The sequence below is a fragment of the Rhea pennata genome, chromosome 8 (assembly GCF_028389875.1).
Source record: "Rhea pennata isolate bPtePen1 chromosome 8, bPtePen1.pri, whole genome shotgun sequence".
NCBI classification, from domain to species: domain Eukaryota; kingdom Metazoa; phylum Chordata; class Aves; order Rheiformes; family Rheidae; genus Rhea; species Rhea pennata.
In genome coordinates, this window is record NC_084670.1 from 3,181,775 (window position 1) to 3,207,348 (window position 25,574).

General features: G+C 39.4%; 1 protein-coding gene across 3 annotated transcripts; it reads right to left on the bottom strand.

Moving 5' to 3' along the window:
- Window positions 1-590: 590 nt before the first annotated feature.
- Window positions 591-20,804, bottom strand: ALG6 (ALG6 alpha-1,3-glucosyltransferase). 3 transcript variants are annotated; one of them, XM_062581512.1, is made up of 15 exons: window positions 20,733-20,804; window positions 17,720-17,831; window positions 17,019-17,103; window positions 13,456-13,545; window positions 12,452-12,540; window positions 10,092-10,174; window positions 9,354-9,418; window positions 6,821-7,006; window positions 6,161-6,296; window positions 4,033-4,118; window positions 3,509-3,593; window positions 2,903-2,973; window positions 1,868-1,936; window positions 1,531-1,729; window positions 591-1,259 (listed from the first exon to the last, which is right to left on the bottom strand). In XM_062581512.1, exons 2-15 carry the CDS (start codon window positions 17,799-17,801, stop codon window positions 1,065-1,067), a joined length of 1,521 nt encoding a protein of 506 aa, XP_062437496.1. In that variant the 5' UTR covers window positions 17,802-17,831; window positions 20,733-20,804; the 3' UTR covers window positions 591-1,064. The 3 variants fall into 3 exon arrangements, with proteins under 3 accessions (XP_062437496.1, XP_062437499.1, XP_062437498.1); XM_062581515.1 differs by lacking the exon at window positions 13,456-13,545; XM_062581514.1 differs by lacking the exons at window positions 17,019-17,103; window positions 17,720-17,831; window positions 20,733-20,804 and adding an exon at window positions 13,779-14,132.
- Window positions 20,805-25,574: the final 4,770 nt, after the last annotated feature.

The following is a 25,574-nucleotide window of genomic DNA, read 5'->3' on the forward strand; positions in this document are numbered from 1 at the left end:
TTCCTGATACATTAACACTGAAATCTAAACCCCGCTGAAATGCATCAAGCTTCACTTTTACTGTTTAGTGAGTAGCTGTTACAACAAGTGATAGGCTTTCCTAGCTGAGCGTGACGTAAGACTAATATATGTTAAAGCCACATCATATCTGCTGATCTGAGGCAGAAGTGTGCTCCAACCCCTTCCCAAACGCTAGAGCCTCTGCGTCTGCTCTCAGCGCTGACTTCCATGCATTTCTATGGCTTACCTTATTCTTCAGCATTCTACAAGTATTGGTACCATGTAGAATAACATATTTTCACATGAAAGTAACTTTCATATCAACTTGAGCAGAAGCCTGAGATGAAGCTGCTACAGAGTTACTGTCCTTTCATGCTACAGAACTTGAGTCCATCTTGGGGCTAACTGAACAGATCTCTGGCCAGTGATCTTGAACGTTAGATTTTCTTCCCTACAGGATTTAGCTGAAAAAACAACTGTCCCTTTAGATCATAACCTCAAAAGCGTTACTCAAACTGCTACACAGCCTTGCGCAGTGGTTTTGATGATCTGCAAAGTACGGTACAAAAGAGTAATGGAGGACAGTGACAGAATGTACAAGACAATTTATGCCATAAAACAATTCAGCAAGACAGCTTAAGAGTTCACAGTCAAAACTCACTATTTAACCTACACAGCTTTGAATTGCTTGCATCTTTTATGCTGGGAAAGGTGTAAACTTAATGCTAACAAAACAATTTACCGTTTTGCTAAAATACCCTGGCTGTATTACCATAAGTTCAAAATTTGGTCCTCTAATAGATATTTTAGGTTTGCAAATGATTAAAAAAAAAATACAATTCTGAAGAAAACTCACCAAACAACATTTCCAAGTGCTCTGTGAAAAACCTCATCTTTAAACACAAAATGATTATAGACTGTTCTAAGTGTGCATTATGCGTTTCCTGATTTTCATTAGATCACTCAACTTGTGTTACACCAAACAGGTTTATCTGTAACACCGACACAATTCACTGAAAACATTCTGTCCACTTACAGTTTAGTCCTTGATCTTTACCAGTTAACTAGCTCATTTTCTTCTGACTTCTACTTTTTGAGTCCCACAGTATAACAATGTTAAAATACATCAAAAAGAATAAAAAGTGTAAACAAGAAATAACGGACACAGCGGTGGGGAACAAGTCTGGTAACCTCTGTGGAGGATTCATTGTAGCACTCGATATAGTCAGGATGCCCATCACAGTTACTGAAAGAAGAAACTGTAAGATAAAGAACGATGCACTAGTTAGTGTTGATTTAACAACTCAGGAGGAGGCAGTTATTTTCGTTGCTTGGGTGCCCTGTATTCTTAATTCTATAGATAGATGCATTGCAAAACAGTTACAGCCTCCCTCTGAGTTGGCATAGCATGGCTTTGCCCATATGAGACTTTCCACAAAAACTATGGACATGAGACTGGTTTCTAGAAGCATTTTAGTACTATGAAGAGTTATTAGTAAGAGCTATGAAGAATTTAAGTAAGTTACTTACCAGCCTCTTAACAATCTTTGGAAATGACTTAAACCAAGAAACGTATCCCTTAAGAGAAAGGGAAAACGATTTCAGCTGCAAGTCCTCTGCTGAAGTCTTTTCGAGTATCGAAAAGGAAGTCACACAAGCTGATAGAAATGCCAGGGTTGTCACAGCATACGCCAGCAGGAGGCCATCTTTCAGCAGCAGAGGCAACATGCTGTTGAAACAGAATTGCCCACAGCGAGTGAGTTTACATTCCAGAATGTAAAAAGAGGAGAAAACAAATGCATTTCTGCTTACTAGACTCAAGGAAGAATACTATTTTAAAACAAGAATTGAACAGTGTCTGCCTCACCTGAAGGTTGATACAAGTAAAAACCATGTAGCCATAAAAGGAATTTCGTTTATGATTAAGCAGACCGGTCTGAAATGAAAATAGAAAAATAAATGGCCAAACACTGAAGTAACAGCATTTCGTTATCTCAGCCTTTTACCCGGCTGCTGCGCTCTCCTGTTCCCCAGGAAGGCACGCCCGCTCCCCACCGGCTTAGCCTCTGCTGGGACGCCTTTCTTCCCGCTGCCTCACGCTGAACCTGGACACACACGTTTTGCCCTGCATCTGGGTTTGCAGCATGAGAATCGCTTGACAGAGTAGCTGTAATGGGTCCCACTAGCCTGCCTGGGCAGCCAGGCGCAGGCCCACTCCACACTAGACTTGTTACCAGCTTCGGGAGCATCTGCACTGTCATCCCTAACCAATGCTTACAAAAATGCCAATAGCTGCCTAACCGCCAGTGCAGCCTTCCTTTCGGGCACGCAAGAGAAACGCTGAGAGCACGGCCTCCCAAACCCTTACCAGACATGACTCTCAGGTGCAGCTGAGTCACGCAAGGAAAAGCGCAAGCCTTGCTAACCAAAGCTATTCCCCCTGTCCCGGCGGCCCCTCCTTTTGGGCAAGGGATGGGAAACACACGATGTTTAATGACAAAAGCAGGGAAGGCTCCTTCGCCGTCACCATCCAGGAGGGACGAATCTCCTACTGCGACGGCTCCAGCCTTGCTGTGCGGCAGCTGAGCACGTCTCTGCGCTGCCTATGGCAGCATCACCGCAACAACCCCAAGGAACAGCCTGTCCCCGGTCTGCGCCACCACGGCATACCCCAGCAAGCCCACGCTTAGGCCGTTCGCCCGTAAGGGTAAGGGAAGCAGCAGAAACTAGCATGGCTATTATGCCTATACTCCTTTCGTTTTCAAGTTACTCTGGAAAGCAAGTGTAGTGTGGGGATTTTAAAATCAGATACATTTGTAAGTGAGAAAGTAGCATACAATAACCAACAGGCTGAAGAAAATCAGAAGATCAGAATATACACGTGGAAAAAGAATATACTTACACTGACACTAGAAGAATAGATTTTTCATGTACTTGAAAGGAGAACAGGAAGAATGACAACGCACAACTAACCTTAGAAGAAGAAATCAGAGATATTAATGTATTTAACTGCAACACAAAGCACTATTTTACTTTCTCATCTGGCCTAGATTTTATATGAGTATCAAGTAAGTTTTAACAGTTACTGGAAAAATTACATCATTTATCTAACTTTTGTCCAATCTAAAATTACACAGAGCTGCTTCTTTAACCATCCATCCATATGAAAAATACAGTATTTTAAAGTTTACCCAGAATTATTCAGAAAACATTTCACATGAACAGAACCCAGTGCTGCTTAACTCTACTTACAAGACTATCCCTGCTGAAGTGAACAAATATTCACATACATAAGTATCAGCACAGTTAAGTCACAGCGAGAACTACCCAGCTTTTTGAGGTTAAATTCTCTTTTTTTTTTTGACGCAATCTTTTCAGCAGAAACAAAATGGCATTTAACAGTATACGTAATGCTGCACATTGTGGCAATTCTAAGTAGTACTTTTTGTCACACACCAGCACTCAGTGGTGGATTTAAAATAAGGAACAATTCAAAATCTGCACTTACCAAAGCAAACTTAAATGCTCTGAGAGATGGCTCAAGGATCAGTTTTACACAAGTAGGAAGCAGGCTCAGAAATGTTACAGCACAGCTAAGGAATTTTATAAGAAAAACAATTTATCCTTTAATACGTGAATATCTACTTCAATGATATTACATAGAATTTTCAAACTTACATTTTCAAATTTCAGAATTTCAAGTTAGAAATTTTATAGTATTCAAATGCACAAAATCACTCAAGAAGTCTCAGTCACAGGAGAGCAGCACTTAATGATCTTCACTGACATGAGTGGTTTTGAAAACAGAACAACAACTATGTAGCTTAAATCACTATATAAACAAGCAGAAAATTTTATAGTCAAACATTCTTAAGAATACCTTAAAAGGAAATCTTTATCACTTGGAAGAAAAATACAGCTTAAGAAAAAAATATTTTTCAGGATTTACACATCACTTCTCATATTTTTTGGGGAAAAAAATCTTGCAAAAATCAATTCAAACAAATAGCTTACACTTCAGTTATGTCTTACCTGAGTTGGAGTTGAGTTTGAGGCGCTACGACACTCTTTATTTTTATAAGGATACTTAGACTGCACCAAATATTGGCTACTTTATCCTGGGGGTGGGGAAAGAAGAAAAATTGCATCCACTTTAACTTACGCTAGTGACAACAACAGAGATGGGGGGATTGTTGGTTTTTTACTGGAGTACTGCAAAGAGATACTGGCAAATATACATCATATTCTGAGATGTTACTCAATTTATATCAGTTTACTCTTTATTCAAACTCGGAAAATTAAAAGAAACAGGATTAAAACATATTAAAGTAACTGAGAAATAGTTCTTCAGGAGACTATGTTTTGTCTCAAAAGATCACACATTTTGTGAAAATAAGGTCTGAAATCCTCTATCTCTAGGAAATTTCCAATAAAGTGATGGCATACGTGAAATTTTTTTTTCAGATGTGAAGACATTCTATATATTGTCACATTTCATTACATACCTGAATGTATTTAGCTATGCTTACTGCTTGCTAGCAATGACAGAGTTAACCACTAATAAATCAAGAAGTCTAAAGACATTAGCAGTTGTGCTAGGATCACTTTCAAAATTAAATTTGTAACTACAGCTATCATGCTCATGAAACTCATCCCTAAACAGCTGCTTGAATCACAGCTGTGTAGACATAACAGCAAGAAAACTACTAGCACCAACAACTGAGCCATCTTCTTCATCTGCTTACTGGCAGTACAGAATATGCACTTCAAATCTGCTGAGGATTACAAGTGAGCAGGGGGGGTGGCAGCACCAGCAAACACACAAGATGCCTGCTTAATAGCCAATACGATTTTACAGCCATCAGCATTTGTTACTCCTTCTGTAAATGGGAACCAATTCAAAGAACCTGTTACACGCACCCCAGTATAAATTTACTGCGTATTGCTTACGTGGACAGTTTCTCATATTATCTATATTAGCATCAAGAAAGTCACTCCTCAACTCAGAAAATATTTGGACTAATATTAGACTAAAATTGTCAGGCACTTTCAGACTCACCCATTCTTGTCATTTACGGATTTTATTTTTTAAAGTCTGCAGTGGCTAAAAAGTACCATGACCAAAAATACTCATTTATAAGTTTCAGTCAATAGTCAAGCAACAGGGTCACTGTTGGAAGGAGGGAGGGATGTTATAGGTTTTGCTGTTTTTGTTTGTTTGAATAGAATGCTGGAGACTACATTCTGAAAACATTTCTGTACTGCAGCCTAAACAAAGTGCTGCCTTGGTACATCAGCATTAACTCTTCAATGAAACAAGTGCCATCTGTGGCATTTTTCACATCTAAAGAGGAGTAAAACAAAATTTAAGATTAAGCAGGCTAAGTAAATATTTGCTTCAATCCCTGTGAAATCAAGCAACAAAAATTCAGAGCTCCATTTTCTGGAAAAATCTGAAGTTGAGAATCTTTTAACAGGTGTAATATTAAGATTTATCCTAATGGAACAAAATACCTGCAAATCACTTTTACATGGAAAAAAAAAGGAGTATCCTTTCTTTTATGAGACTGTCATTAGCTTAGATAAATGAATAATTGCTTTCCTAGATTAGGGCTGCAGCACTCCGCACCTTGCAGCATGCAAATGTCAGTACTCTGAGCACAAGTAAAGCAGAACTGGTCTAAAATTCTTGGAAAATACTGTGGAATTTTGTACTGAAAATACATACATACTAGATCAAAAAGGAACCTCTCGGCTGCACCTGAAACACTCTTAAAAAAAAGAAAAAACTGCTAAAAAAGCTGAGCAGAACCAAAAGACAGACACTGAAGCTGTTGACTTTTAAGGTTGTATCTTCTGACACTGTCAGTTACTATGGAATCTATTTCAATGGAAAAATGTATGGATTGAAGTATGGGTTTGATGATGGTATAAGTGTTGTCTACTCATATAATATCCTGGAAGATGCCAGCTGAGCTGTGATTAAATACTGGATTAAATAACTGGCAAGAAATGACTGCTGAAGAAGGCATCTCAAATTACTAGTTTTGTGGTGTGTCTCCCCACATGAAATCCCTAAAGGTCATGATGAAGGTTCCTCAAGGGATCTAAGAATACAGAACATTTATGGGGGGGGAGGGGGAGAAGAAAACACACATGCCTCAAACAAGCCTCGATCAATGGGAAAGAGTCTTCTGAGTACTTGCATGATTTGTTCCACGTCCGTACAGAATGGAAGCCAGCAGACAGCAAAGGAAACCACCACTGTCCCGGCTATTTTAATTAACAATATTAATCTGCAATAAAAAGGAAAGCTTTTATCAGAAAAGATAAATCCAGCTGCTTGCAAAAAAGTCAGTTTCTTAGTTAAAAAAAAAGTAAATTCTAAACAGATACAAAACTGAAAGTAGCAAATCTGAACGAAAAGAGCTAGCAATACCACAAAAAAAGTTCTTAACCCCCAGATTAGGAAGAAGGACTCCATCAGAACTGCAACAGAGCTACTGCTGTTGGCCTAATCTGGTCACCCATTGTAGCCCCCCTTTAATTTAGATTGCAGTTGAAGAGTGCTGAGAAAGGACAGCTTAATTTATTTAGTTATCTGTTCAGTGGACTAAAAGGTAAAATTAGATATTTAATGTAGATCTCCTCACCAAGAAATACTTATTTTCCATGCAAGGAAAACATTATAACAATGTGAATATTTTCCACTAGCAGTTAATTCAGAAGTGACCACATCTAAATAAGATGAACCACATTCTCAATGCTAGGCTGCCTGGCTGTATACTTGAGCAAGATAAAGTGGTTTAAAGTCACTTACCCCTTTCCTCTCAGTCCCTTCTTGAAGCACTTGCCAAGTAAATAGCAAAAGAAGGGCAGAGAATGGTAAAGTTCCATTTGCTTATAATTTAAGGCCAAGCAAAATGCCATTGAACCCAAAAGGTCCCAGTCATAAGACAAATAAAGTACACCCCACACAGCAAATCCAAGGCTCACTGAGTTGTATATGGTTTTTTATGTCAAGGACAAGACAAACAAGAGAAGTAACCTCTTAATACTAGAAGTTTGTGAATAAATGTCCTAGAGGACAAGTATAAAACAGCATGTAAAATGTTTTTCCACATTGCTTTTAAAAATGTATTGCCAGTTGTGACTATTTAGCTCACTGATAGAAATAATTTTACTTCTACTTAAAGACCAACTATTTGGATGTCCCAGGCTTGATTCAAACTTCGCATAGGCGAAAATTAGGACAAGTTTTGCACATGTGTGTATTCATTATGCATGTAATGAATATTCATTCAACCAAGCCTTTATTTAAATTAGCAACAGTACTCAATAGGATACATCAGAGTAAACTTTGTTTTCTTTATTTTCTCATTATTAAGGGTAAAGCTTTCAAGTCTCTCCTCCTCTGTTCCAAAAGATGTGTACAGAATATTCAACTATATTAACATTTTAAATGTGTGGTCTTTGGTTCAAGGACCACGGGGACGGCAGGGTATTAAATTACACTCACAGTGCATCCTCATCCATGCCCGATTCCCTCGGCTGCTAATACTACACAAACAATGAATAATAGTTACCACCTAAAGTAATGTTACTTCCTTCTCACTTTGAAATAGGTTCCCAAGCTCAGTAAAGTTTGAAGAGACTAAGCTACAGTTACTATTAAAATGCAACAAAGATTAGGGATTTTTACTGGTATTTTTACACAATGAAAGTCATCAGGTAAGAGATACTTGTATCCTCAAAAGTTTCCAAATATTTTGTTTCCTCTTTATCAATATAATAGCTATGACAATACATTCAGACTGTCTAAATTTATTTTCAATTTATTTCCATTCAAAATCACCATATACATTTGAGAACTCCTAAAATTCACATCAACAAACAATTATACCAAAAGGCTGTGATCCTGCAACAATATGCAGCAGCAGTTAAATAAATCTATTGACTTCTTAGGAGCGGTCACAGGTAGTAAAGTTATTCACATAGAGTTGCAGCGCTGGAAGACACCCCAGGAGACTATGTAGTCCATCTGTCTGCTTTAATACCGTGTCTACTATACCTGTGTCATTCCTGATATAATGTTTGTTGAACCTTTTCTTAAAGATCTTTATGTTGCAGATGCCACAACTTCTACAGGCAATCAATTCTGACATTTCACTGTAATTACTATTTGAAAGATTTTTCCTTAAATTTAAAAATCAAATGTAGTTTGATGTAACTACGGTAGTTAACAGCCATTACTTCTTGTCCTGTCCAACATAAGTCACAAAAAACAGACTGCTGCTTTCCTCTTTGCGTATCTTCTATGTACTCAAAAGTTGTAATCCTATCCCTTCTTCAACCTTACCAGCTTCTCTATGCTAAGGTAAAATGCATTCATTCACATTACCTTTCTTATAAGTAACTTCTCTAAGTGCTCTACATCTTTAAAGAGTCAGGGCCAAAAATACACTTTCAGAATTCCTGAACTCTAATGCAAGTATCCAATAGCATTTATTACTTTTTTCTTCAAAATTTGATTTCTAAGGTACATTATCTTCTAAGTTCATCACACTCTCTTGGAGAGAAAAACATAAATTAGTAAATTACTAGATTATCAAACTTGATTTCAAGATGCTTTAATATTCCCTTGGGATATTTAAATGCCCACTTTTATCACAACTCCACAATTGTCCCTCTGCTAGATGACACTGAACAGCACAGCCTAGGGAAGTCACCTACATCATTTGCTTGTTGATATGCAAAATAATTATAAAAACAGAAATCCTGTTATAAAAGAACCACCTGTGAAGATATCCACAATCACTGATTAGAGTTAGCTTTGACAACTTTTAACTTTGATAACTTTTAAACAGTTAGGCATTAAGTGAAGTGACTCCAATCTCAAGTAATTGTAAAGGCAAGGCAGTGTCACATGTTACAGAACTGAACGTTTTATACAGCTATGCTTGACACACTTCTCTGCCATCTCAGGAAGATCCAAGACAATTCTCTCTCCAAACACAAATCACAGGAGCACAAGCCATCCACTCTTTTCACTGTCACATACCATTGACATTTTCTGCAATAAAGTGACTAACATTAATATGAGCTTGTGACATTAAAAAATGTGATTCATGTTTTGATTGATTTGGCCCAATATCAACAATTATCTCCAATGAATATCACCTAATTATCAGGGTTATAGTTTTCTTTAAAACCTCTGCTTTGATGTAGGGAGATGCCCCACAGATTACTTCATACACAAAGTCAATCTTTTTCCCAGTTAAAGACAAGTAATGAAGAACAGTATTATTTTACGAACTGAAATTCCTTTGTTTTCATTACAAATACAAGGATACTGAAAATGTCCATGGTCAATAAGAATTAGGCCTGGATAAAGCAATATACAGAGAGCACTGGAAACCTAGAAGGACAAAAAAATAAGAGAGGGGAAAATAATTAATTATATTTAAGGCAAACATATAGCAACGCATGCTATTTCTCCAAAACAAAAATTTGTCCTTCTATGGTCCATTCTAGGTGTAGAAATCTTTCTCTCTCCAATTAATCTTATGTCAGCAATACTTTGAGGAGTAAAAAAGAATATAGATTTTATGTAACTAAGAAAACACTGAAAGGAGATTGGCCTTGCCTTTGCCAACCAGCTTAAAAATCAGCCACATCGATCTTAACCCTTGGAACCTCTCAGAAAACCACAAAACACTTTTTCTTTCAAAAAACACATTTTACCATACAGAGTATGCAAGACAGCAGTTCCCAGATTCCCCAGATCACAGCACAAATCTTGTTTTTACTACACAAGTAATAAATTTGGCAAGAAAAATAATTCAGGAGTTCATGGCTACTAAACTTCAGTGCATCTTGTTATTGAAGGCATTAAAATAATTGCTGTAAAATACGTTAATGGCTTCTTTTAACTGTAAAGTCTTTAATACACAATATACTGATTGTCATCAATTTTATGTCAACTGAAGCAATTGTGATGTTCTGTATGTTAATTAACTCGCAATCCGTTAAGTTTCTACATGGTTTAACAGTACATGTATTTAATTTACCCACAGATATCAGATACTTGCCTTCTTTTTTGTAGATGTTTCTTTTAACCAACAACAATATAAAATAACTGCAGGAATATAAACCAGCAAATCAGCAACAAATACTGAAAAATAAAGATTAACTTCATGTTAGAATCCTCCCACATATCTTACCTCAATGTAATAAATGTTGTCTATTTTCATCTGGACTGGGAAGCTTTGATCTTTGACTTTGCTTGCAGTTTTACTCTGTCAACCTCTCAAGTAATGGTTGGATTGGGTATAAAAACACTGATTATAACAACTACACAGTGTTTGGGTGAAACTGGCTGCCTACCTTTCTCACAGGGGTTCTGCATCTGTTTCTTAACATGCAAAGCTCAGCCTAGTCATTAAACTCAACTGAAATTCAAAAGTCATGCCACTACAGTTTCAGCAGGAGATGCTTTTCCATTTTGTCTTATTTGCATTACAGTATGTTCCATCATTTTACTTTAGAGACTGCTCAGGTTTGAAGATCACACTAGAGATGATTGTTTTCAAGTGTTCCGTGGAAGAAAAGAGAAAATCTAAGCAAATAAACATCACAATATTAAGTTTTTCTTCATTAGAATAACTGGGCAGTCTCACTTCAAAGGACAAAAAGAAACAGGTCTACAGAATTTGACCTTGTTAACATTTCTATGGCTATCATTTCTGATGCCCAAAAGCTGCTGCTTCCACATGTTCAGCTGTTTTGGCTTCTGGCACAACCTCAGTCAATAAAGGACCACATTCTACTTCCTCGCATGCCGAAATGAGAGAAGGCATTCTTAATTATCAAAAGAAATCAACTACAACTAAATGCAGTCATGTTGTTGGAAGACACTTATATTTTGAAAGTAGAGAGAATTAAGAAGCTCTGAACTACAGCAATCTCCAACTTATTTTTGTGTGAATGTAATGTGGTCAGATCAATTAGTAGTAGTGATTTGTTTTTGACCATCTGCTGATAGCAAATACACATAGCAGGGCCAACAAGAAAACAGAACTAGCAGGTTTGTCCGCCTGGAATTATGTAAACTTCTGCTTGTGCTTAAGCCACCAAGTTAATTCTCAAGTGTCACCTTAAATGTTTGTTAAATTCTCAGATTATTTCTATAATCAGGTTTCTGAAAATATGCAACTATTACGAGGGGAAAAGTACACTTTTCTTTCTTCTGGATCATGGGCTTTAAAAGAAAATGTTTAAAGATGCAAGTTTTTTTCTATATGATCATCATTTTGCAGGCTCAAGCCACAACTAAAAAAATGTACCCAAGGCATTTGCAGAACAAATGCATCAACTCTTAATACAAAGGTGTAACACCAACAGCTGACATTCAACATTCCAAGTTATTTTAATGCATTATTTTAATGGCTATTGTTGAAAGAACGTTACAGTTCTCCTAGATTATACATCTGTCATATGTCAAGTAATTTTTTTCAACATTAATAAAAAATATTTCAAGGGCAATTTTGTTCTAATGATTTTTTGTTTGTTTGTTTCAATCCAATCAGTTATTAGCAACCAGACTGAAAGGTTTGTGAAGTACAGAAGTGCTATTGATAAACATCATATTCTGCCACTGTAATCTGTAAAAAAGGTACTCAACCAATAGAAAGCATTTTAGAGAACCCTACAGTCATGTGAAGCAAAAGACAGATTCAGAATGAAAGAAAGTAACAACAGCGCAACTTGGCATCTGTCATTGCCCAGAGAACAAGAGTTCGCTGGTGACATCATTCATTGTTCTACACACATAGCTACTGAATTAAATTATTTACATTTTTTTCTGCACTTGTTTTATCTTTTTCATTGTAGTGGCAGATCAAAATAATCATGTGGTCAGAAAAGTGACAGAATGAAAATGAGCTTTAGTATAAAAACTGATAAAATATATATATTTTTTCTGTTAACAAAAGTTTATTTCCAGAAACTGGTTAGCATATGATAAAAATGACATCTCTAAAATTATCAAATAACTCCCCCTTTCAGATAAGCCTGCTAATTAAAGTCAGTGAAGGCCAGTTGATTTGCCAAGTAATTTTACAATAAAAGCCAAGCTAAACTAAAAATAAAATTTGTAACTATCAAAATGAAAAAAAAAAAGTCTAGGCTACTAAGAAGTAACTTCATTTTAAAATTCTTACTAAACTTGTCTAGTTGAAAAATTCTCTGTACATTTAACATTATCAGAGAGCAAATGAGAGCAAAAGTGAAAAGAACAGAGTTTTGTTCATAACACATAAATCTGCAAAGTCACCCAAAGAATTGAACAGAAACTGGTGGAGAGAGAGAGAGGTTGCATAAAATTAAAGATGCTAAATTAGTGAAGTAGACAAATTTGTAAGATCATCCTAAGGAAATAAAATTTTCCTACCTGTTGTACGCATAAATAACTTATGTGGCTGACTCTCATACCCCCGAGATGTGTGCAGAGCAATCCAATCAGGATTTATTAACTTTGCACTGTAAAACAAAGTACAGACACATCAAAATGTAGACAGTTCTCATTTCCCTTTACATTCCTTTCAGCAATAAAGATGACATGCACAGGAGCATATTCCAAGAATTAAGATGAATGAAGAGAATCAAAGAGTAACAGTGACCAACAAGAGAGGTTTCCCCTCACCACTAGATCAGTTTACATTATACAGATTAGCTGCTATTTCACAATTAAAAAAAAAAAAAAAAAAAAAAGAATTGCTGAAAACAGGAAAAACAGAATACAGTATTTATCAGGACAAGATAACTACTTCCAGGCTAGTCCCACTGACTTTAAAAAAACAATTGTAAATACCTTTCATGCTCAAGTATTAAATATAAACCATTTACAGTTCACATAGATGTTCCACATAACTGTGCCTATGCACTTTAACCTACATTCTTATTCCATAAGTCTCATTCCAATAGCAGTAAAGCCCTTGTGGAAAAAGTATTCCAATAACAGAATCCTATCTACATGATATCCAGTCATCAAATGTCACTTCAGCTCTCAATACAAGAGAAGCTTTGCATGTGACGCGCCCAGTCACTACAGTACTCTTCTCCCTCCATCACTGGTCTAACAATGGCTTATTTAGAAAGTTAAAATCTAAGCCATATCTAAATCAGCTAAAATTTAAGAAGCTGACAAAAAAGAATCTAACCCGTCAGTCCCTCCACAATAATTTCAGGACAGAAAAATAGCAGTATTAATTTTTAAGCAGCAGGGATACTTGTGAAATTATTTTCCCTAGCTTTAAAGAAACAAAGTATTTACTGTTTCATCAGCTGTCTCAAATTGGTAATTTCTAGCTAGTAGTTTTTCTCCGGGGGGAAGGGGGGGAAGACTCAGTGTTTTGCACTCTCCACAACAGTAAATACTTAAAATAATGAACTTACACATAAGCGCATATAAAACTGTGATAGGCAGTAAGAGGTGGATAATCAAGGCCCCAGTACAGCAGATTGTTGTCACTTGTATTGAAGTACCTAAAAAAAAAAGATCTACATTTCCAGCTTTGTTTCAGCCCAGAAAAACCATTAAAGCAAACATGCTGTCACCAACACATTCAAAAGGAAGTGAGCACCTCCTACTTTATTTTACTTTTACAGAAAGTCTTGAGCAACAGCATGAAAGCAAAAGTGATGCAGAATACACTCACTTGTGTTTGCAAAACAGAACAGAACACACACGTACAAGAAATTTGCTGAAGCATACTTACGTGGAAAGGAAAAAAAAAATACCTAAAGTGAACAGAATGCAGGAAGAATTAAGACACTTCACAAAATTAGCTTTACACATCTACTGTAGCTCTAATCTTTTTATTCAGTAGGCTCATCTCACCTCCATCTACAAACAAAATCTTTATTTTTCCATGTGTGTCAATTATTGCAGAAGATAGCATTCAATTTGCCAAATGCAAAAAAGGAAGGGGAAAAAAAAAAGAATTCACTAGTGAATTCGTATGTGACAATGACTTCTGAACAGCTGAACTTTACCTGTTGCACTTTTAGCCTACAATGTATCCATTTGTCCATGGTGAACACTGCGATCTACTACCTCTGTTTAATTAGTCTTAATATGAAAATTTTGAAAAAAACATCAGTGGAAGTTAAATTGCTCAAAAAACAACTGAACAGAAGGGGAACAAAGAAACACAACAATATTAAATAGATGGACCAAAAAAAGAAGCATAAATCTTCAGGAAAATAATGCCACAGCAGGTATACCTGAACAATTCTACTAACATGAATGTAAGAGTCCAGACACTACAGAAGTACCTTAACAGGCAAAACCGAGTTATCAGAGTAAGGCCTCCTAACTAGCCAACACAGTGTTGTGAACCTGAATCAGATATGCTTGCTGCAGCAACTTTACCTGGTCCTACTTCTGAAGATAACCTCGGGAGAACAATGCAAGCAATAGAGAGGAAGGATTTTCCTATCAATATTTCTGCTGTTATTTCAATGGAAGGCTGGCTGCAGTTAGAATTAAGTTACCTCTTCCAAATGAGAAACAGAAGCTTTTATCCAAGGAAAACAGAAGCTACAAAAATAAGGCACCGGCCCTTTAAAATCTCACAGTGAAACAGATCCACCAGTCTGTTGTAATTGCCAAGGGGCAAGGTTCTTGGCTTTTCCAGTTCCTCCACTCAAATGCAGCCTATTTTTGATATTTATTATAGCAAATAATATTTCTTGAATTCCATTATCAGCTGCCTGAAATATCTTACAAACAACTGACAATAAATCATGTTTCTTTAAGATGCATCTCTCTACTTACCCTACCATTCAAGATTGTTCATGCCAAAGCAGTTCAGATTTTTCATACAGTTTTTAATATTCTACAGTATGCTTTCCAATTGCATTGTATGTTTCTTACTTTTAAATTCCATAAACTCAGAGCTTCAACAGAAGGAAAAAAAAAGGAATTAATTCCCGTATGCAGTAATATTTAACAAAAAAAAGCTATTTCAGTTTCAATTAACAAAGATATCTTCTTATATTTCTAAAGTAGCTTTTAATAAATATGCCATGACTGTAAAGAATAAAAAACACAGGTATTTGAATTCTGACTTCTGGCTCAGAGAAATCTCATACAAGGAAACTAAGTACAAATAATACCATAGTTTACTGCAACTTTTTTTTAATATAACTTGTTTTGAATAAAAAAAATAAGCATGGAACATGCAGCTGTATTATCTATACATGTCTGTTTAATATTAAAAGTGATACTGAAATCTGTGTGAAATCAAGAGATCTTTCAGGACTATGCCATCATAACAGAATTTCTCTCTACATTTACCTACACAAATCTACATAAGAAAGGCGTAACTGTTTATGCTGTTGCATAAACAGTTTTTCTAAATACTAAACTGAGATAAACACTAGAATTGATTAGAACCTCAAATTCAAATTTGAACATATTCTCACATGCTGGAGTACATCATCTTTCCATACCGTCTATTTCTATAATACTCAGGGGAGGGAGGGAAAAAAAAAGAAAAAGAAGAAAAGACCTAGTACTTCCAGAATGTAATCCCTTGCACGTCAGTGAAGACGTTCTTTTCCGAACTCAGAAGACCAAATATGACTTCACTTTACTGTAGATGCAATTCCAAAGCAGATTCAATCTGAAAAACTTATATCATAAATAAAATGAACAGCAAAAACAAGATAGGGATGCCCAATTGGCAGCCCACAGGCTGAACCCAGCCTGCACTATAGTTTCATCTGGCCTCTGGGAACGCCTAGAAATAATGACTGCTATAATTCTTAATTTTAAGTACATATTGTTCTGGGTAGCAGAGTGGATCAAAGCTGTCAACTCCATTATTATGATAACTTTCCATTATGCCAACTTGGCATAATGAAGGGTTTGCCTATCCCAGAAAATGGAAAAGAAAAAGAGTAATATAGATACTAGATGGTGCTCTAAAGTCACAATACAGTCATTTGCATAGGTTCACAGAGTGCCGTAGTTCCAGGATTGGCCCCAAATACATTTACAGCAATACAACTGAAATAATATTCTATCTTGTTATATCAGTCTGCTCACCAACAGATAGCTGAGACAAAAGTGACCCCAAACAAACAGAATGTAATTATCCCTCTTGTAAGATTTAAAGATATAATTTATATCAATTTTGATGTAGCACATAAATATGGAAAAAAACATTTTTATTGTTTGATATAAGTTCCAATGGTTTACTATATTTCTATAATTTTTACTTACTTATTCCTTCCCCAAATCTCAATTTGGAATAATTTTCCTATAGTCCTGAGTGATCTGTAGAAATAAGTTTACTGTCCTTTGTTTATACTGTTTATTCCAGAGACCTATGTTTTAAAATTTATATTTTACAATGTTCACACAGGTGTGAACAATGAATTCAATAAGTCTAAAAAATGAACCATGCCTCCAGCACAGAACGCAAACATCTGCACTTAACAGTAGGCCTCTGTCTTTTAGCTTAGCTGAGATGAGCAGAGTTTGTTCTGATTTTGTCAGTGCTGATTATCAAAAGAGTTTTTATTTATTAGTAGATTGGAAGGAAATCAGGAAGCCAAATGTTCTTTTTCTAAATCAGGTATAGAGGCTTCTGTATGATCTCCCATATAAATCTAGTAATAAATTGCTTCTCAGTCTTTCCATTCAATTCAAAACAAAGCTGGAGCACCAGGGCAGAAATAACTACCAGTCTGTAGACTACTACTAATACAGCAGAGATAACTATCACAAATAACAAAGTTTGTTTTACAAACTAATAACTAACAAGCTAAAGTTTTGAACATTAGTGTATTTATTTTGTGAAGAAATTGGTACCTCAGTCTAAGAACAGGGACAGCATTACCACAAATGGATTTTCAGAATAGCTCAGAGAACAGTAAAAAGTTTTGCAGAGACCTTAAAGGCATTACATTTACACCTTTGTAACCTGCAACACAATAGCACTACGTACCATTGCCTGACAGGTAAATTGTAAGTAACTTCTTGCCAGTGTCTCTGAGCTTCATAGTCTCCATACATAGGTGGCTCTCCTGCACCTAAAAAGAGATGACAAAGATTATTTATGAATTTATTCTGCTTATGCACATTGTTTTTCCTCCAAATATGTATTTACATATTAATATATCATGAATTTTATTCTCTATTCCTCTATTATATTTGAGAACAAGAGAGAGACACGATGTGCTATGTAGTCTAACAGCGAGAAAAAGAAAAGGCTTATGTATTCTTTCAGCTTTCTGGATATTTCTGTGATAAGCATTTATCAAGATATTCTGCTGTGAAGGAAGAGATACAGTGGCTTGCTCATCTGACAAAAAAAATCATTTGGAAGTATAGTATGAAAAATGTGACACCACTTTGAAATAAGAAAATGTACATAATGGACATCCTATACCGATCTTATGTGAATCACTAGGCTTTCTTGAGTACATAAAAAATTGATAGTGTTCTCACTTCCAACTGTGACATGGCACCTTACTATTAAAATTAGCAGTCAGTCTTATTTTTAAGCTTACTTACTGGGAAAGAGAGAAGTAATAAAATATGACAATACCCAAAGTAACATTTTGCTTCCTGTTTTTGATTTTGCATACAAGTTTATTTTAATTTAGCACAAGCTCCACAGTTCACCTTCACATGAATATGTGTTACCTGAGTAAGAACCGAGTGATACAGTCCAGCGTACAATGAGTCCCAGTAAAACAGTAATTGTCATTAAGCTCCACTTTTCCATAGCTGGTGTTTGTAACAAGTCAAAGGGTACCTGAAACAACACCAGAAACATTGCTACAATACTGTCTGTGCTTTGGTTCCTTAGACATTTAATGGCACTGCACAGTCCCCATTTTCTCCCCACCTCCATAAGCATTCTTTTGCTACCTTCTTTCTGTAAGTATGCAGCAACCAGGAGGGTTTAAGTATTGAAAAATTTCTAACCACAAAGCCAAGTGCTGCCCGGAAGCAATTTCTCCCATTTCTGAGTCACAAGCTGACCAGACATCTGACAAAATGCAAAAAAAAAAAAAAAAAAAAAAAAACAGAAAAGAAGGATGAAAGATTTCAAACCACATAAGAGAATCTAAATATCAAATCAGCTCTATACTGTACCTCCATGCATGTACTTAAGTTTCCTCTTAATAAGTTCCACACAATTTGTTATGCAAACATATAAGGCATGTTTTTTTCTGCAAGTGGTAACAGGAAACTCTACAAGAGACCTATATAGAAGGTTGTGGTGGTAGGTAAAATACTATGCTGACCATATATCTGAGGACCTCAATAACTAGTATTTGCTACTGAACAAAAAAGCCTCTTGAAACAAGTTTATGTAAATTCCTAGATTAACAACAATATTTGGTTGGTTTTCCAGTGAGTTAACAAGTACACAGATTAAAAAAAGATAATAAATATCATGCTATTGTATTAATGTCACTTATTTTCTGTTTATGACATTTGTCCTTAATGCATATTTGTCCACGTATTAACTTTTTTGCACCAGACAATGTATTTTAATTCTGTCAATAGCCTATTCCATCCTTTACAATATGTTCACATTGTTTCTTCATACTCTTCCCTGACTTGGTTAACTTTAAAGGTGGCTGACTCTGGATTCTAAAGTCCAACAAACATTAACACTTGCTAAAAAACTGACAGTTTTAAGTGAAACGTAGCAAAAGTAGTTCTCTACCACCTCAGGAAAATGGGAAGAGGGATTTGGGGGAGAGCCCTCACTAGGCTAAAATGTATAGTAATGCAAGTCATCAGATAAGCACATGGAAGACGACAGAACTATGCATTTGTCTCCACAATTTGTCTCACCTCTTTGGCTGAGCAAAAAGTATCTGTTCAAGAAGACACAGAAGCAATGAAAGTGTTACGTGTAAAGGCCTTCTATTACCCTATTGGGGGTGGCAACTAGACTCAAGGCTGCATTTAGGCTATAGAAAAAAATCCAGCTTTAGAGTTCCATACAGTCGATCAAGACCAACACAGCCATGTTATGCAAAGGGTAGATCTGGTATAAGCTATTCTGTCGGTTCAGATGCAGTCAGAAAATTATTTACTAGTTAACTATGTACTGTCAGGCTTTATACTGGACCAGGTATCATCTGTTCTCCTGCAGCCACTATAAAAGTACACAACCAGGATAAGCTCTGTATCACGTGCTTTAGGTAATTCAACACACAACATAATCATGAGGCAATATGTAATCAAAATCAAATTTGTACCATTGAACGAGAAGATCTAGCATTTGTGACCAAAACCCACTGATCTGAACTTCTTTCAAATCTCCCTGAAACTCAAAAATGGCTTGAAATTCTACCTCTCCTTTCCCAAGTATAAGCACACTATTCATCACAGCTTCCTCTCCCTAAAGGATCCATCAGCTGAAGCCTTCCACCAGGCACAACCAGGCAGGAGAAACCTTGTTCTTCATCCTTTCATACAAAAAGAAAAAAAGCAGAAGAATTGATGGCTTGCTTGACTATGCTAAGGATCCAGTAAGAATAAGAAGTGTTCTTCAATCTGTCAAATAAAAGGCCCCATGCATCAAGCTTGGGAATTGAGGTATATCAAAATAGTGATATCACCCTATGCAAAAAAAGCGCTAGCTAAAAAATATACAAATTCTGACCTAGAGGAACAAAGATACTCTGTCAGAGTTGGAAAAAAAAGAGCAGCAGTATTGCAACTGCCATTTTAGTAACAGACTGGAAGCATCATGAGACATGTTTAGGTCATTTTGCTCAAACTAAATCCATATTCACTTGTCATTTACTGAAAGCTCTAACTCACCAACTCCCAGGGAAAAAAAGAGAGTTCTCTGAACAATCTAAATCCATGACAACAGTAGACCATCCTCTAAAGGCAGGAACACAAACACTGATATTTGCATGCTTTCTATGACACACATGTGGTTAAACCACAGGATAGGCACATTTAGCTAAATAAAAGATATTGAGTTTGACTCTACAGAAGATTGACTTCCAAAATCAAACGTGGCAAGTTTGGTTTTTCCTTTTCATAAAAGATCCACATCTACCCTTTCCTTTCTATCCCCAGCTAGAACAGATGTCTTCACATCTATTTTGACATTGGTAACTGAGACCATACCCGTTCTCTTTTCTCCCTCCCTATATTATTTGAACACCTCACTTCCCCTCACTTTACTCCATAAACTGAACTGCCCACTGCAATCTCCTTAGCTGATCTTTTTTCTCCTACCACATTTTATGCTGCTTCCTAGTTCTTACCTAACACTGTTCTCACCTGAACAGACTCTCACACCTCCCTGTTCCTCTCCTTCCCGTTGCCATTCCCTATATTTGGAACAACTGCTATTTTCTTGCCCACTGAGTTTCTTCTTTCTCTGCTTTCATAAGCAGCTCTTAGAATATTTTCTTTCTTTGTTTCTTCATTGATAGTTTTCTGTATCTCCTAAAAAAAGCCGAACCGCTCGTTCGCCCACGCTGCCCTCAGAGAGAGGCGCGGGTGGGGCGGCAGCCGCTGCCCCCGGCCCAACTGCCGCCCGCCACACAGGCCCCGACGGGGGGACGACGGAGGGGAGGCGACGGCCGCGCTCGCCGCTTACACCCGCCCTCCCCTGCCCTCTCCTCCCTTCCCGCGCTTCCCAACGGCTCCCGCGCGCGCCGCGCCTCCTTACTGGGCACAACGGTCACGCCGCGGCGCGCGCGCGCTCCCCGCCGCCGCCGCCGCTTCCGCCTCCCGAGCCAGGAAGGAAGGCGGCAGCGGCGGGCAGCGCGCCTGCGCCGCCGGCGGCAGCGGCTGCGCGTGCGCATGCGCAGGCGCCGCGGCGGGAAGGCACTGTGACCGCGCGGCGCGGGAGGCGTTGCGACCGTTGAGGCCGTTGCGACCGTTGGGGCGGGGCAGCGTTCAAGCCCCGGCTGTCCCCGTGTCTCACTGGGGCAGTGAGGAAAAGCATAGTCCTGACACAGAGGAAGGCCCGGTTTTTACTGAAGAGAGGACTCTGAACTGTGGTTTGTCACAGGAGGAGCAGAGCAGCCGGAGGGGCTGCGCCTGAGCTGTGCCGCGGAGGGCTGGGAAGCAGCTCCTCCAACACAATGTCCAGGAAACTGCTTGGAGAAGGAAGACCTTCGACACTGGCCTCTCTTTTTGACACCATTTTCTTCCTATATGCTTTGTTTTGCCCTCAGTAATACTTTCAGATGACACAATCCCAGATCAACCTTATGCAATCCGTACCATTTTCAAGAGTACAGTCTGTTCTGATCCTTATGTTGAAGCGTTTTTCTTTTGACTGTGTGTCCAGCAGAGGGTTGAGTAACGACGTTTAGTCAAGTGCCAATTATTTTTTTAATAACACCGCATACTGATGTGTCCCATCCCACACCTTCCCAATCATCTGGCATGATGCTCTCCTTGGAGTGGGATCTCAGGACTGAAAGTTTTAAATGATTTAAACTGCTACAGAATGGAAATACAGTCAATAGATATCTGATGGATAGCATACATCATATGTCAGAATAGAAACATTAAATAAGCTAGAGATGACAAGAAAACAAAACTTCATAGATTTTCTAGCATGTACTAGCTCTTTTCAAAATATGTAAACATTAGTCAATGTGCTTATTTGTGTTAAAAAGTGTTTGCTTCAGTATTGCATACCACCAGAGATGGCTTTCAACAGCCTCAGCTATTGTCACTTTTGAGTTTTGCCTCAAGCCTTAGGGTGGGAAGAGATGCAGAGTTGGTGGTCTTGTGTAGGGAAAGGTATAACTCGTAGTGTTTTGCTGGCCTATCAAGAGGTATCATTGTGTGTTTAGAGTCATAACCCTATTGAAAATGGCAGATTATAATCATCAAAATATTTTACAGATTTTACATAAATCCGTTAAACCTAATCACTTTATTGATTCATATAGATATTAAAGCAAATGCTAGTGCATGGGGTTAATAAGACCTTAGGGCATAGCTTGAAACAGTAAACCGTAACATTAACACAGTCCTACAAATCCATTGGCTACAAAAATAAATTAGAAGGTAGGAAGTGGACTAGATGCTTTCAGGCATGAAGACCACTATCTAAACAATTGACGTTCAGCTCAAACTTTTATCATTATTCTTAAAATGACTTGACTTTAGTTATAGGAGAGTTAAACCTCCTGAATTCCACAGCTGCTTTACCACAATTTGAAAATGCACAATGTGAAATGAATTCCATGTCCACCAGCCCTGCTCCTAGTCATTACTATGTGAGCATGAGTCGCAGAGCTGTTTCTTCTCAGAAACTTCTTAAAAAGAGAGAGAAATGTACCCAATGGATTAGATGAAAGAATAGCAAAAAGGAGAGTAACCACTGCAGATCAGAATCTTAATTTCTCTTCCCCCACCCCCTGTATTCTTTCTACTTTTTTCCTCCAAATTTTGCATGTCCATAATTTACTGGTGCCTATTGCTTGGTGGAGATACCAGGGAACATAAAATGCAGCAGGAATAAGCAAATCTCCAAATCCATGAGTGTTGCGTAGCCTATGGGCTATCAGATTCTAACTGCAAAAATAAGAGTGGTTAGGTTTTACCTCACGGGTAATTGATCATTTTCCCTACGGCTTTTTGTTTTGGAGCAGTCTCCAAGGAGAATTCCTGGAGCTCGGTATTGGCGAGCAAGAGTACACTGCTGTACATTCAAGTGCATTATTTCAATTAGCTTAGCTCTCTTTGTTGCAAGGTGAAATCATTCACTTCCCAGGAAAGCTTTTTATTGAATGCTTTCTAAATACTTGCATTGGTCACGTTGTCTGAAATTGAGTCTCTGTCACTAGTATTTCTGCAGTGACTTTGACCAGATCAATGACTGGAAAAGGCATTAAGGACACATTGATACAGCGGGACAGTAGACAAGCGGGGCTTGATTTTGGCTCTCAGTAGTAAAGAGAAACCGATAATGATCACGTAAACGGCTTTTCTTAACCCTTTGCATTCTCTGGAGGCATCAGCAAGTTCGCTGTCTCTTTTCCTTCATTCCAACTCCTACGGTTGATGTAAGACTGAACAGTGGCAAGGCAAATATCTCCCGGCTATTCCATAAATCTCGAGTGAAATGCGATCAGAATAATGAAAAAGTCTTTCCTAGGGCATGCTGGAGCAAGAGAGTTTTGGAGAAATCTGTAGCTATATAAAAAAGTTGCTTTCCGCCTCGTCTAAGATTTAGTTTCTGAGTTGAGCCGTGATGCAGAAGCGAGTGGGGAAACAAACTCTAGAGACGTTTTCAATTGCAGATTCACAATCTGACCTTTTCCTGGGTTCTCAACACTATAAAATCGCACGTAATTTAGCGGGCACGTTTGTCAGGCTGGAAAAGGAGGTAAGCGTTAGTTCAGACAGAAAGCCGGATTATGAGAGCTCTCACACTCACAGATCGTTTCAGCCACAACTCCTTTGCATCTTCATTTTCCGAGCAAGAATAGAAGTAAATATATTCGGAACTAGCATAACCTGCGAGGAGAGAGATTTTTTTTCTTTTTCTTGTTTTTTTTTTTTCCGAAATGCAAACACATAATAAAGAAGTTAACAAGCTTTCATTTTTCTTTGTTTATTTGTTCTCTGAAATCCACTATAATTCTCTGAACCGGCCTCGGCCGCAGGGGGTTGGTGGGGGCTGCGGCAGAGCTCGCCCTGCGCGCAGAGCGCCCGCGCTCCCGCAGCCCGCCGGGGCCGCGGGCATCCTCCTCCGCGCTCTGCTTCGCCCTGGACACCTCGAGCCCGTCGCAAAATAGGACCTGTCTGAGGACCAGACATCTCACTGCTTAATTCAGGGGAGAGGTTGAGTGGTTTCCGCATATCTGAGCTTTTTCTTTCTTTTTTTTTTTTTTTTTTTTTTTTTTTTTTTTTTTTCATTTTGCTGAAGCTCAAGGAAGCATCAAGGATTTTATTGAACCTGGAGTTCAAGGACGCTCCCTCTCACATCCTGTGATCTTAATAAAGTTGCGAAGTGCCTGCTTCCTCAGCTTGCTTACCAAATCCTGAATTAATAAAGTTTACTTAGCTATTTAAATAGATTAAATGTCACATTTTTAATGGAAGGGGAAGGTTCTACCTTACTGACCTATTTTTCATTTCTGATTTAGAAAAAGACAGGATTAGCATGGATATTGCATTTTCAAGGACCTCGCCACTATTAAATAGACTGTTAAGTGCATTTTATGGCTGAAGAGTCTGTTCCCAGTTCAGTCTGGGAGACGTGCTAAGTTCATCTCTACCTGCTACATTGAACATTCACTGACTAAAATACTTCCTGTGGATGTAATACCTATGCTCTGTATCTTTTAAGTACATAACGCTTGATGTTTTAGGACTAGTAAAAGGTAATTCAGTGCAAATCTCTAGAATATAAGCGTTGTCTCTCAAGAAACCCGCCAGCCCCGGCAGAGCCCGTCGGGCAAGCGGCGCGCCCGGCGCCGCGGCGGCTCCCCCAAACCGGCGCCGCTCGGTGAAGAACTCCGCCGGGGGAGGCGCGGGGAGGGGGCCGCAAACGCCGCCGCTTTCCGGGGGCTCCTGCCGGGTCCTGCCGGGCTCCGCAGCAGCAGTGCGCGGCCGGAGGGAGGGGGCCGGCCGCGCTGCCGAGCACGGTCGTTCCCCCAGCGCTCGGGATCTAGTACTTTTAATGCACCCCGGAGACCAAGCGTGACAAGTCCCGCGCTAACAGGCGTCTGTCACCAGCCCCGTCAAGTTTTGCCATATGCGCCGGCCGGTCTGTGGAAATAAAAAGAAGAGAGAGAGGAAAGAGACCGAGAAAAAGAATCAGGAAAGGAAAAGCACTTGCTGCTGTCCGGCGGCAGCGAGCGTTTCCGCAACGCCGCCCGTTGTGGAAAGGTCGGTGCAAGGCGCGGGGCCGCGGCGGTGGCGGGCAGCTGTGCCCGCACCGCCGCGCAGGCAGGGCGCTGCCTGCTCCCGCTTGGGCGACACGCCGCCTCCGGAGGCCCTGCGTCCCGCGGCGGGGCCCGCGGCGGCGCCGGGCCGCCGGGCAAACCCCGCGGCCGCGCACGCCGCGGGGCTGCTCCAGCGCGGGCGCAGCGCCGCCGCCGCCGCAGCTCCCCGCCGCCGGCGAAGCCTCCCGCGCTCCGCCGGCCGCCCCGCGCCTGGCTGCCCGCAGCCCCCCGCGCCGCAGGGCCCGCGGGGGCGCCCCGGCCCGGCCCGGCCCGGCCCGGGGTGCTGTGCCGGGGCGCTCCCATACCGGGGTGCTCCCGTACGGGGATGTGCTCCCTCTCCAGGGTGCCTCCATACCGGGATGTTCCTACACTGGGTGCTCCGGTACCGGAGTGCTCCCGCCCCGGGGTGCTCCCATACCAGGTGTCCCCATACCGGGCGCTCCCACACCGGGATGCTCCGGTACCGCGATGCTCCCGGACCCGGCGGGGCGGTGCCGGGAGCTGCGGCGCCCCCTGCAGGCCCCGGTGCGCCACTGCAGCCCGGGCGGCGGCGAGCCCTCAGCCGCGGTGCCCGGGCGGAGCGGCGCAGCCGGCCG